This window comes from Ursus maritimus, unplaced genomic scaffold, assembly GCF_017311325.1.
Source record: "Ursus maritimus isolate PB19 unplaced genomic scaffold, ASM1731132v1 scaffold_7, whole genome shotgun sequence".
In the NCBI taxonomy this organism is placed as follows: domain Eukaryota; kingdom Metazoa; phylum Chordata; class Mammalia; order Carnivora; family Ursidae; genus Ursus; species Ursus maritimus.
The window spans coordinates 14495026-14508741 of record NW_024426885.1 but is presented as its reverse complement, the minus strand read 5'-3'; the positions used below and the strand labels follow the sequence as shown (position 1 = coordinate 14508741).

At 50.7% G+C, this 13716-nt stretch overlaps 1 protein-coding gene across 2 annotated transcripts in view; it reads right to left on the bottom strand.

Moving 5' to 3' along the window:
* The window catches only part of GFRA1 (GDNF family receptor alpha 1), a 203262-nt gene extending 191281 nt beyond the window's left edge, over nt 1-11981 (bottom strand). Inside the window, exons 1-4 of one of the 2 annotated variants that reach the window (XM_040624309.1) lie at nt 11902-11981; nt 11306-11599; nt 10190-10483; nt 8864-8947 (exon numbers count right to left, since the gene is read on the bottom strand). In XM_040624309.1, the coding sequence (XP_040480243.1) occupies nt 8864-8947; nt 10190-10483; nt 11306-11345 (418 nt within the window). In that variant the 5' untranslated portion in view covers nt 11346-11599; nt 11902-11981. The remainder of the gene's footprint in view (nt 1-8863; nt 8948-10189; nt 10484-11305; nt 11600-11901) is intronic. The other variant, XM_040624310.1, reaches the window with a different exon arrangement.
* Between the last annotated feature and the right edge of the window lie 1735 nt (nt 11982-13716).

The following is a 13716-nucleotide window of genomic DNA, read 5'->3' as shown; positions in this document are numbered from 1 at the left end:
ACACAGCTGCCTTTGTCACAGCCAGAACCAACTGAAACACATGTCAAGGAAGATCTTTTTGAGGCGAAATGTTTCATAATACAGATAGCCGCATTCACGCACACACTATCAACACACAGCCACGACCAGGCAGGTACACGAATACATCTAAAACTCTGCGTGTGTATGTACATGTTTATATAGGTTTTTAGGGGACTCAAATTTAGAAACAATTCTGCACCATGGTTGTACGTTTCTGTGTGTTTTGCAACTCCCTCTGTGGTTGGAGAGCCATCCCGAGTCATTTTTATTTTTCTACAGCAATCTACTGTTGGAATAAAGATCCTAAAAGAGCACAGCCCTGGAACCTCCTCTCCACACACTCCCCAGCCCTATCTATGTAAATTCTTGGCTATGAAAAGAAAATGGTTAAAAGATCACAGAAGATAAAAAATCATAAGAATAAAGGTTAACAATGGCTGCTTTCACCCCTAATTTCTGATATGGTGATAGACCCTCTTAGAACATTAATTAGAATGGAAAGAGATGAAAGAAAGGCCCAGGGGACATAATAAATTAGCCCCTTATGCAAATCACCCATTCGTTTCCATCACTGACCCAGCTAGCTGAGTCTCTAAATTACGGGAAGTGGTTAGCTTCTTTAACAAAAAAATTCCAGATGAAAGATTAATTTTTTTTCTAATCTGAAGGCTGGGAGGGCTTACAGCAAAAAATAATTTCTCGCTTTCCCTTGCAGATGACTCTGAAGGGGGCCAAAAAAATATGAAAATTAACGTTCTGGCTCCTGGTTCCTGTTGCCAAACAGAGACTTATTAATTAACCCTTGTTCTGAAACAATTCCAAAACAGACAACAATCCCCTTAACTAAAGCCAATGGCTGTGGTCTCACCCTAACTGCACAAAAACCCAGAATGCCATCCCAGCGGGGGCACGGACCTGAGTAGGTAAAGGACAATTTAAAGGAGGTGGGGAAATGCCAGGATGTGGAGAGTTTCGAATATCAATTTAAAAACAAACACACACCTAATTTTACTTGTCATCACTGTCCCACACAATTTATGTTCTACTGCCCTAGAAATTTATGGAACTCTCAGTTTTCTTATCAGTAGAATAAAGGGATTGGACTAGAATGACCTCCAAAAGTCCTGCTGCATCTACAAACCAGTGATCTTATTTATCCCTTTGTAAAACAAACAAGGCACATCTGATCATTTAATTTGTTTAAATATAATCTTCTGACATGCACTGTGTCTACTGCACTCGCTCCTGGCTTCATTTTCTCTTTCCTATCTCATTTTCCCCTTGTCCCTGTTTTTCCCACTTCTTACTTTGTTTCATCTTCCTCCATGTATCCAAATGAGATGCCTTAAACACATTTTGGTTCAAATAAGGTGTATATTGAATAAATCATGCTTTATAAGTGTTATTAATGTGAAAAATGTATATACCGCGATCCCAAGTTTCTTTGGTCTGAAGGTAATGCTCGAAAGAAAAACAGTAAGTCCCAGAATAATTCAAGATTCAATATGCAGGTCCTTGGAAAAGGAAGGAAAATACGTGAAAGATCATTCTAGTTCACTGCTGTCATTTTATAAAAGGAGTGGCTGCCTCTCGGGCAGGGTAGACACTCGCCCAAGGTCACCTGGCTAGTGAGGGGTACAGTCAGAAGCAAGCCACCAGTCTCTTGACTCCCAGACCAGTGCTCCTTGGACCAAATAATCCTGATTTGACACCTTCTTTTGCGAATTGGTACTATATCCCAGAGAATCAAAAAAGGACATCCTTTGGAAAGAATAAGCTTGGACAGCAGAAAAATTAAGAGATGGCAGAAAGAAACACTTCTAAGGGCTAAGGAGAAGGAATGAGGACAGACCTACCGGCTAGAAATAATTTTGCACCTTGTAACAATCTTCGGTTCACGCAATTACCTGTCACTCATTGATGTTTTATCTCCCCTCTTCTGGTAACGGGACCAAGGGTCACGCTATGCAAAAATATTTGACTGTCTCTACCTTCACAGCCTTCCCTGGAACACTCAGGCCTTGGCCATAAGTATCGTGCCACTGGAGTGACCTGCTGTTTTAACCATGAAACTTCTCGAGGTTGACAGTTAATCTAAGTAACAAAATTTGCCTCTGGGATGTGGTCAGTGATACAAGAAGACATACATTCCTCAGGTCATCATGCAGTTAATCAGAAAGTATGTGTAACCTAAGACTTAATTAAAAAAAAAAAGATGTGTGTGCGCATATATATATATATATTCATATATATACACATATTCATATATAAAGGAAAATTCTGGAAAGTCTCATATCAACATGTTTACAGTGGTTATCTTTGGGAGCTGTGACTAGAGGGGATTTAAATTTCTTTTCCTTTTTTAAACCCGTTTGTAATTTCTTACTGTTCTACAAAAAAATAAAATGAGGTGCTGAGGGGCTGGAGAGGGAGAGAATTCGAATCAAAAGTAGTGGTCTGTGAAAGTGAGATGTAAGGGTACTTCGCACTGCCTGCGGAGACGGACGCCTCTCCCGGGTTTAAGGCATGCCCTTCTCGGGGAGCAGTAATTCTTCCTGCTAGGAGGGGCGCTGGAGAGCAGATTTATGAGGAGAGGTTAGAAGAATGGGAATCAGTCAAGCTGAGAAGGGAAAGCTGATCACAAGAATCCGTCAGCACAGGAAGAGCCCCCAGCCCGGGGATCACCAGCTGCCACACACTCACCTCTGACCAAAGAGCGTAAAAACAGGCCCCCAAAGAACAGGGGGATTCAGAGCAGGAGTAAGGAAGACCTTCCCCAACGGGAAGTGAAGACTCAAATGGGGTTATTAAGAGGCAGGAACTTTCCTCCAGGCCCCTTTAGATAAAAGCTAGATTTTTCATGTTTGTCCACGGTAGTTTAATGAGCAGTCTTCCTGAAGGCTCAGGGCTGCCCTCCTTTCGTTGTTCCCTGATCAGGAAACAAGGTCTGCTGAAAAGAGCCCCGGTCTTGGAGTCAGGAGCGAGCCAACAGCTCGTGTGGCCGCGGCACAGCGCTGAGAATGTCTGAGACTTATGAGGGGCCAAGAATGCTTCGGGGACTAGGCGAGTATTTTACATACAGCGTCTTCAAAGCCCCAAGAACCTGTAAGGGAATACCTTCATCTCATTTTACATGCAAGGAGCCTGAGGCACAGTGACCTCAAGTGAGGTGCCCAAGACAAAGCGAGGGGCAGAGCTAGGATGCACCCAGGTCGGCGGACCCCAGAGCGTGTGTTCTCTCTCCACACTGGCATGCACAAAGGGCTGGGGGCGCAAAGCTGCCCGGGGCACTGGTGGGACAGCAGGTGGTCGACCCGCTTGTTCGGACACAGGGTGGCTGGGGTGAGGTGGAAGGTCAGTTAGTAGAAGAATTTACAGAAGAAGACTGAAGCCAGACAGTTCTCCTAAGCACTGCGGTGCTAAGATAAGGCCTGCCAATGAGGAGGCCAGGTTGGATTGGGAGGAACTTGACACCAGGGACGCCAGGAGGAAGGTCAATGCAAAGTTCAAGTGAGAGATAAGATGGGTATATTTAGGGAATGGAGAGAGGAGAGCACAGCAGGTAGGCTACAAAAGATTTGGTGATGGGTCCAGCGGAAGGAATGAGAATGGCAGAGGGGGTGGCAGGAACCCCAAGGCTTATAACTCAGGCAGACAATGCCATATGTGAGACAGGAGGCTCAGGGAAAAAAGGGGAGGGATGGTGAGATCCATCTTGGATGTGAGCTGGGTTTGAAGTAACTGAGCTACGTCCAGGCAGAGCTGCCCAGGACTCAGCTGGAAATGCTGGTTGAGAGCTCGGGAGAGGCTGGAACAGAGGGAACGCTCTGAGTCTTCAGTGTAAGTGGTAGCAGCGGTCCCAGGAATGGATGAAATGTGTCCAGAGAGCATGCAGAACAGAAAGAGGCTAACACTCCTCTAAGGCATTACCATGTTCTAGCAAAAGTCCTAGGGGCTACCCTCAAGCACCGTGGCCCTGGCCAAGTCACGTCCCTCTCTGAGCTTCAATTCTGGAAAAGCAGAAGGTTAGACTAGATCTCTATGGCCCTTCTCTGATATTCAAGCACCCACGGTTAACGAGATGATTACTCAGAACCAGGAAGAAGGCTGGGCATACACCCAGCATAGCAAGCAGGTCCCCCAACTTTCCAGTGGGAAAGACAGACACATGCATACGTCCTCTCAGTACCCTGTGATTAACAGCTATCATGAAGGCAAGAACAAAATGCAGCATGAAAGCGTCTCCAGTGCCTGTCCGGGGGAATTCCAGGATGGCCCCCAGAGATGAAATTGGATCTAGGTCTTGAGGAACTAACAATGACTCCCCATCAGAGGCAAGAGCATGAGCAAAGGCACAAGAAAGTGAAGACACATGAAGTGCTTGGGGAATGGATTGCTCAGTGAGCTTGAGTGGACAGGGGGTGACGGGGCTTGGAGAAGGAGGGCGGGCGCACGCTGACCCGGGAAGGAGTTTACCATATGCCAGAACGGGAACAAGGAACCGACGGGGATTCTCACCTATTGGGACAACATGATTAGAGGGGTTATGGAGAGCCGAGGGGAAAGCAAAGGGCCACCACACATCCCAGTAGCTGGTATTTACAAACACTTCTCTCTCTTGTCCTGATTTGACAAGACAGCACAGGACCTTATAAGACTCTTCTTCAACATGTATAATTTTTAAGAAAGCTTTTTTTTCCCATAATGACATAAGTATGATGGCACATTAAAATGGAAATGCTAAACATGGCTAATTATTCACAGCATCATTCAGAAAAAGGGGCCATACACAAAAGAGCGTTTAGGGGCATGTCGTCCTGAAGCAAACTATTTCCAATTGTGTGGCAACTGATGTCAAGATCCGAAGGCTTCCTGGGAAGGTCTAAGCCACTCCTAGGACTTGGCAGGAAATGATGACAGAGCCAGAGAGCTAGACCTTTGTCTTTCACCAAGCCAGAGTCAGCGTGTCAAATCCTAATACCCCTCTTTCCCCACATCCATCTTGCTTCTTGTTTGCAATACCATTGGCCCCGGTTATTATTGAGAAAGGCCTGGCACCTCCTGACTCTTCTCTACAAAATCCAACCTCCCAATCAATGCTTTTAAACCCTGGAGCCCTCTTTCTCTCTGCCACAGAGGTGCTTATATTCCCCTCTGATCCTCCAATCTCAGGCTTTTCTTGGCACCTGCTGTGCTTTCAGAATTTCTGGCTACTTCACTCTCCCCCTCCAGAGAGTCAAAACACATGGCCAACAGGTTCACCTGCCTTCCAAATCGCTATTTACTTCTTGCTGCTTCTAGAACTTGCAGGAAGAAGAAAAGGCAAGGTTAAAGAGCACAGAGTCATGGCAGATGTGAACCATACGTGGTGGCTTTGTCCTCAGAGCTTCCATGTGCCCACACGGCTCTGCCCTCTTGGCTCCCGAGACGATGTTCCGTATTCTCTCCTCTCCTCCAACATCCTCTTGCACTGGCTCCCTCTTTCCTTTGTACACTCCCACTCACTGCCTCGTTCTTCCTGGTTGAGACCCCTAAAAACCACACTGGCATCAACCCACAACGAAGGCCCCTCCTTGAGCCCTTAAATGTGCTTTCAAGGCCACATGCTTCCACCGACACATTTCCACAAGGGTTGTGCCATTGCAATTCTCCAATTCTCGCCTGACTAGCCTGTTTGATTTCCTTCCTGCAGCTGAGGCTTCAGAACAGAGATGACAGGTTTGAGACTCTATCTCATTTTTGTTCCCTTCCTTGTTCCTGCCAGGCCACTGACAGCACCTCAATATGGCTTTTTAACTGGTGATCAAGTAAACAATGGCGAAGACGGCTGTGGCTTTGAGGAGTCCAAAGAAAATGGAAACACAAGAACGTCAAACATGTCTTGTTCAGTGAGACGATTCAGCTCACACTTAATGTATGTGGATAAACATTCACTTCACATTGGGCGAAGAAACCCAAATATGGAAACTCTGATTGCTACCATATCTGTAAAAGGCAGAGGCCCTGTTGTCCTGGTTTCCTCAGAGAGATTTTCAAGGCAGGAGAGATGTTCTAGAAACTCAGAATCAAACCACGAAAAGCAACATTTATCATCCTGCTCCTCTGTCCTTCCCTCTCCTACAAATGCCAAACTGGATAATATGCATTATTCAATGACTTAAAACCTCTCAAGGTTCCATTTGGCTTCCCTATACCCACTTAGAGAACACCGTCCCTGTCAGAGGTCAAAGCTCATTAGTGCTGGAACCTAAATTCAATGCCCTTGAGAGATAAAATGTAGCTCCAGACAAGGCCTTCCTGGCTCTGATTAATTCATTATGACTTCTGGGTTCTCCGCAGGACAGGTCTCACAAAGTCAGGGTCATATTTGCTAGGAAAAGAAACCTGGCTGAGAAAGGGATCCAAGAAAATGAACGAATGAAACTTGGTCCATATGCAGAAGAATTCCCAATACTCATAGAAGAAATCCAGGCAACCCAGGGGTATCTGAGAATGACCAAACCATTTTAACTGTAGAAGGAATGCGAGCATTGAAAACACGATAGAAGAGCACAGTGAAGGGGTTCTGGAGGTGACCTCAGTCTTCCCTCAGCATCATGAGCTATTAGAACGAGAGATTATTTACTCCCACGGTCTCATTATACCAAGAAAAAGAGAACACCGGAAAGGGAAACTGAGTCTGTTGCGGTCCTACAGTCCATAGCAGTTCTGAAATTAAAACCCAAAGGAGCCTTCCACCTTGCCTGCATCCTCACTCTCACCGTCCACAGGAAGGCTCGTAGCCCTCCAAGCACCAGCACAAAGACCAAGGAGTAAGGCTCCAGGGGGCAGGCAGCAGGCAAGAGGCACTGCCCCTCAAAGCACTAGGAAGGCCGGGTTCGCTCTTGGTACACCATGGGCCACATCCCAGCCCCGCTCCTACAGACCTGCCCCTGTGAGAGTTCAGATGTCTGTGCACCTTTCCTCCAGAACTTGAGACGCTGCCCCAGCTGGGCCAAGGGGACAGGGAGGGAGCATTAGTAGGGCTCTGGAGTGGAAATTATCATCATTATTATGGATAATATATGAATGCCTCTGATACTAAACTTATATCCCTAACCCAAAACACATACACACACACACTTCTCCTCTGAACCAAAAACAGAATAATGTAGAGGAATGCTTCTCAAGCTTCATGTGTATATGAAGCAGCCAGCCCAGGGATCTTCTTAAAATGTAAATTCTGATTCAGTAGCCCTGGGATGGAGCCTGAAATGCCACACTTCTAACCAACTCCCAGGTGATGTCCATGCCACTGGTCAATAGATCACACTCCGGGTAGCAAGGGGCAGAGGTTCAAAAGCTTAGAATTAAACAAATCTGGGTTTGGATTCTGGTTTCGCTAATCATGAGCTTTGTGATCTTGGGCTGGTTTCCTAACTTCACACTGCCCCAATTACTTCATTCCTAAACTGGAAATAATAATACCTAAGATGTACAGGAAGATAGTTATCTAAGTTAATGACAAAAAGTTCTTAACAGAGGGGCGCCTGGGTGGCTCAGTCACTTAAGCCTCTGACTCTTGATTTCCTCTCAGGTCATGATCTCAGGGTCCTGAGATGGAGCCCCGCATGGGGCTCGGTCGGTGCTCAGCGCAGTCGGCTTGGCCCTCTCCCTCTGCTCCTCCCCCTGCTAGCTCGCGCTCTCTCTCGCTCAAATAAGTAAATGAATAAAATCTTTTTTTAAAAAAAGTTCTTAACCCAGTGCCTGGAATATAATAAGGGCTTAACAGATGCCAGTTGCTGGCTGTCTCTAAGATTCCTGAGGGCAGGGGCGACATCTGTTTGGCTCCCTGCCAAAATCCCAATGGCTAGAACATAGTAGGTACTCAATGGATGTTTGTGAGTGAATGTAAATATCAGTATTTAAATAACCCCTTGGTTCTATGGCTTTCTGCAGGAAAACAGAAAACATTTAGAACACCAGAACACTCTACCCCATAACAAACCATCAGCTCATAGAATTCAGCATTCACCACCATGTACAACCACCAACAAAACGTATCATTTGTGATAGCTGCATACACTTGAGAAAATGTCTTAAGTGTAAACAAATAAAGACAACATCAGTCTGGAATCTGTATGTCATTAAGAGAAATTACTGCCTTGCTCATTATTTATGGGGCTGTCTGAATGCCAGTGTTATGAAAAACTTAATTCTGAAACTAAGGTCACTTCCAAAACAAACGTACAATCGCAAAGACAGACAAAACAAACCATGGGAAGCGAGACCACTTTTTGAAGGGCCACTGGGGCAGCAATACATTCTTTGATACATGCACACACTTGCTCAAGACAAATTAAAAATAGAATTAACAAATGGTAGAGTTGAATCTTTTAAATCAAAGGCAGACAAGTCAGTCTATCCGAAATTCTTCAACAATCTAAGATTATCTTCAGAAGTCTCATAATGTAAGTGGCATCATTGACACGGATCCCATTTGCAGGGAGGCACCGTGAATGGTATGTAGCAAGAAGGGAGTATGATTGCCACCTACAGACAGAAGTCTCTATGCAAGAGCTAGCCAATCATATTCCAATGTGAAAAAAAAATTCAACCAAGTCACCTCCCTCCAACCTCTTTCAAATCACCACACCACATTACTTCATTTAGAATTACTTTCAAGTCATACAATCATCTCTAGGCATTCTGCCTCTTCATTATCATCATCCTATTTCTAATTTCCCAAAAACGCTGTGCCATTCAACTATCTACTTAGACGCTCTCTGAGAGCCAAAGGGAATGCAAGCCAATGGATTTCAAGCAGGCAAAGGCATCCGAGTGGAAGCATGAATCTGCTTACCTGGTATGAATGGGACCACCCGGAATATATCAGACAATCTGCTGTTAACTGGCTCGTAAGGGGAATCTTCAAGCAGATCATTTCCTAAAAACCACAGAAAGATAGGGAGGGCTTAGATCTGGAAAGCAGGCATATTCCAGAGAGTTTTTGTTACTGAATCTAAATTCTAATGATGTTATGATTGTGTAACAAAAAGATGCTGAAACTTTCAAAGGTCTCAAATGCATCTATTTGGCTTTGGTTATTTTGCATTCCCTCTGACTTTGTTGTCCTTCCTCTCCCCAGAGTGCCATGAAAACACTGGAGAGCAACCCAGCTTGATCTTGCCAGAAAACTCTCCCACTCTTTGCAAAGGAATGAAATAAGAGAGGAAGGAGCCAGTGATGTCACCAGCCCAGCTTACCTCCAGGAGCCAATGGAAGAAAAGTGACCCAAAAAGAGGCCCCCTTTTCTTTGCTCCTCAACATAGCATGTGGCCAGAAAGCTGGGATCTGGCTATTAAACAGCCTCTGAAATAGGGTTTCATTGTAACAGGTTCTGGAGCAAAAGGCAGCTGAGAGGTCAAATCTGTATGTTACAAATGTTCGGTGTCTCAGTGGAGAATGAATTCCCTGGACGTCTGTGTTAGATTTACAAACACCAGCCACCTCTGGCACACAAGGACCAAAGAATTCCCATTGGAATGGATGGTTGTGACAAGTGGCCCTTTTTCTCTCAAAGCCACTTCTGTGTTAACCGAGGTTGAACCCCACCAGCTGGTTCAAGACTCAGCTAATCTAAGATGACAAATGGTTTTTCACACATCTGCCTTTGATCAGGTTTGAGGAGGGTAAAGATAGAATAGAGTCTACTGGACCTTTTATTCTTAATTCTTTATCTTATGTCAGAATAGATAGAAGGGACGAAGAAAGGGGAGAAACTCCGGACACGATTCAGGGCAAGTCTTTGTGTTCTTATCCTCTGAAGCTCTCCTTGGAGAGAAGTTGTGAGTCCCTGCCCTGTCCTTTAAAGGGCTCCTACTCGGATGCTCTGAGCAGGTTTCAGAGAGGTCAGCGGGGCCGTGGCGGGGGGGGGGGTGTCCCCCACCCCCTCACGGGTTTTCCAACAACCAGGCCCCAACAATGCTGCTCGGGAGGCAGCAAACACCAGCTGCCGCTGTCCCTGGGGGCCAATGAAAGGTCCTCATTCTGCAGCTGGGGAGAAGCGAGGAGAGGATGAGGTCAGCGGGACCCGGGCGAGGGGCCCGTCTGCCTTCGTGGGGCGAGGGGTGAGGGGTGAGGGGTGAGGGGTGGGGGTGGGGCGGGGGCGAGGCCTGTCGGCGCGTACCCTGCAGGCTCTGGTACATGCTCCAGTAGATGCGCAGGCAGTTCTTCTCCTTCTTCATGCCCCGCTTGCAGCGGCAGTTGTAGAGGGACTTCTGCTTGAGGGCCTCCATGGCGCTGCGGCACTCGTCCTTGGCCTCCAGGCCCGATGTCAGGCTGAAGTTGGTCTCCTTGCCCGCCACGCACTGCCTTAGCGTGCGGTACTTGGTGCTGCAGCTCTGCTCCTTCAGGCACTGGTCGCTGGCTTTCACACAGTCCAGGCGGTCCCCGCCGCTCACCTCGGCCGACAGGAGCACGTCTGCGGGCGGAGGGCAGGGAGCGTGAGGGCAGCCGGGCAGGGACCCGAAGCCTCGGGCTCCGGGAAGCGCGCGTGCCCGACCCGGCTTCTGGGGTGCCCTGCGCAGCCCGCGGGCCCGCCCCTCTACGCCGGGGAGGTGTTTTCCCGCCCTGGGACCTGGGGCCGCCGTCTCTTCCCGCTACGCCAAGCTTGGGCCGGCGTGGCTTTGCGGGCTGTTTGCGGTTTGCCCCGGCGCGCGCGCTGCCCACCGCGCGTGCCCGCCCCGCCGCTCCGGGGCAGCCGGGCGGGAGCCGCTGCTCGGCCTCTGGGAGCCGCTCGCTCGGCCCCGCCCGACGGAAGCCGGCGGCTTTCCGAAGAGGAGGTCGGCTGCGGGCAGGGCGAGGGGCGGGCGAGCCCGGGTCCGCGGCCCGCCGGGCGGGGAGCGCTCAGGCACTATTCGGGGAAAAGTTTTCCCTTCGAAGTTTACTCTCGCAGTCAATGCTCGCCCACACCCCACCTGCCCGCTGCGCTTCCGCGAGCTCCCGGGACTCGCAAGGAGCGCTGGTCCCGGGGCTGGAGGGGCTCGGACCCCTTAACCCTGCCAGGATAGGCCATTAAAAAGCCCAGAAAATAAAAACCAAGCACAAAAAGCACCGGGCAAGTGCCGCGCCATCACCTCCTCCCAAGCCCAGGGTGCTGAGGATTCAAGATCCCCCTCCCCAAAACGAAACTTCGCCCTCCCACACCCAGGCAACTGCGCTGCAATTTGGGGAGGGGGGGCTGCCTCGAGTACCCCCTCGGAAAGACTCAGGGGTTAGAAAGCTAGCGGAGGCCTCGACTTACCCAGGAGCGGCAGCGCGAAGTACAAGGTCGCCAGGAACATGGTGCCGGCGCCCAGCTGGTCCCCGCCCCCCCAAAAATCTTGAGCCGCCGCTGGGTCTCGCCGAGGGAGCTCAGCATACAGCGATCCCCGGACGGCCGCGCTGCTCTGGCCGCCCAAAGTTCAGCTCCATCCAGTGAGAGAGGAAACTCCCGGGTCCGTCCGCCGCCACCGCCGCCGGCGACTCAGCTCCCGGCTGGCGGCTGGCAAGAGGGTGGGAGGCGGTTCCGCTTTTAGGGGTTCAGGTCTGACCCAACCTGGAAGGGAGAGCGCGCTTTGAAATGAGAGCCGAGAGCGCTAGAACCTCCCCCGCCCCTCTGCCCTCCCCTGCTCCCGCCTTGGGGGACTTTCTAGCGCCCGGGTGAGGGCCCACCCCTAACCGGGTCGGGGCGCAGGAAGGGGGCGCGGGGGGGGGGAGGCATGTACGTGTATTCCGGGGAGCCGCCCGCAAGGGCAGGGTAGGGGCTGGAGAGGTCGGACGCGAGCTCCCGAAGTCCAAGGGGTGTCTATCGGGTCCAACCCAAGAGGCTGAACGCAGCAAATAAATAAATAACGTTACTTTCCGAGCGCTAAGAGCGAAGCCAGCAGCTGCCTGGAGTCGAAGCACACGGCGGCGGCAGCTCATTCTCCAGCCCTGGCGCAGAAAGAGCCCCTTCCCGCTGGAAGTTCGCCGCCCCCTCCTCCAGCCAGCTCGCTCGCTCCGCTGCCGGCCCTCTTCACCCAAACCGCCAATCGCTGCCCCCGGTCGCCGTCTCCCGCTCCTCCCCGGGCTCGCCTCCTTTCTGAGGCAACCAGGCGAGGGAGAACCGTCGTCCCGGCTAGGGCCGAAACCCGGCTCACGCGCCCCTACCCGCCGCGTGTCCTCCGCTCCCTCCCCGGTGTCCGCGCCCGGCACAGGGTTGCCCGGCGCCCTGGACTCGGGCTCATCAACGCCACCGCCCGGGGCGAGCGCACCGGCCCGCAGCCCCGGAGCTCCAGGGCAGGTGCAGCCCCGAGCCCCGCGCGGTCCCGGACCCCAAAGTTGAGGGGCGCCTGCAAGAGGGGAGAAGGGGGTGGGGGAGCGGCGATGGGCTCCCAAATCCACAGAACGAGAAAACTCTCCAAATGCCACCAACCTGGACTCAATCGACCGTGTCCGGCTGTGTCGAGGAGCCAGTTTGTTTATTTATTTATTTATTTTGGGGGGTGTCCCCGCCCCTTCCTTTCTTTTCCGGGCTCACTTGTCTGCGCTAGGAAGAAGATGCGGTAATCTTCGAGAGCTCAAAGGGGCTGAGTTGGGCCAGGACGATTTCCGAGCGGAGCCTCTTGGCTCTCGGGTGCCGGTTAGGGATATTGGAAGCTGCGCGGAGGTTAGCGGGTTCCGAGGCCAGATTTCTTTGCCTCAGGACCCTCGGCCTGCTCCTGCTCTTGCAGCCCCATAGCCCACCCGCCAGCCCCCTGTGAGGCTCGCGCGCACGAACACCGCAGACGAACACACCCGTCCGCCGGACCCAGCACGCGCGCACAGGACACGCAGCGCTATGCAGCCGGCAGCGAGTCCTGCCAGACTCTCTCTCTCCCTCTCTCTCCCCTCTCTCTCGCACACACACACACACACACACACACACACTCAGACACAAAAGGGCACAATGCACAACGGCTCTTTCTTCAGTCCTAGTGCAATCGAATCAGACCCTTCTTCCGAACACAAAGTTTTTCCCCACGTCACTCGCGGCTATGACTCAAGACTTGGCGCGTTAGGGACACACTCAGACCCAGACCCTCGGAGCCGAGATCGCAGGATGTGCCCACGCACCGATCCACGCCAGCGCGCACGCACTCACACATGCACACGCAGCCTCTCTCTCTCTCTCTCTCTCTCTTTCTCTCCTGGAGCTTGGGCAAGGAGACAAAAGCGGAACCCCCGGCCGCTGCATTTAAGCCGCGCCAGACCTGGCTTTGGGAAATTTATAAGGTAACCTCCATCTTGGCTGTATCAAGAGTAAATTTTAAAATAATAATAAATTCAGACGCCCAACACATACACAGCTTTTCGCCCCAATTTCTAGGACCACTCGTTCTCAGCCATGCTGCTGACCCCCCAACCCCGTCCCGAACACACACTCCTCTCCCCGTACACCGGGGGGCGCCCGGGGCAACGAAGTCTACACTGGGTCCTGAGAGGAGTCTGTGGAACAGCCCACAGAGGCGGAGGGCGGTCTGGCCGCTCAGGGCTTGGGTTCAGGATCTTGCTGATACCTAAGTTCCTCATTCATGGAAACCGAGTTTGAATCGAGTCTGGGTGAGCTCAGCTGTCAAATCTGCAAACCCATTGCACCAGACAATGGGCTGCGGAGGAGAGAAAAGAAACGCTCCTCTTGCTGGGGGGGGGGGG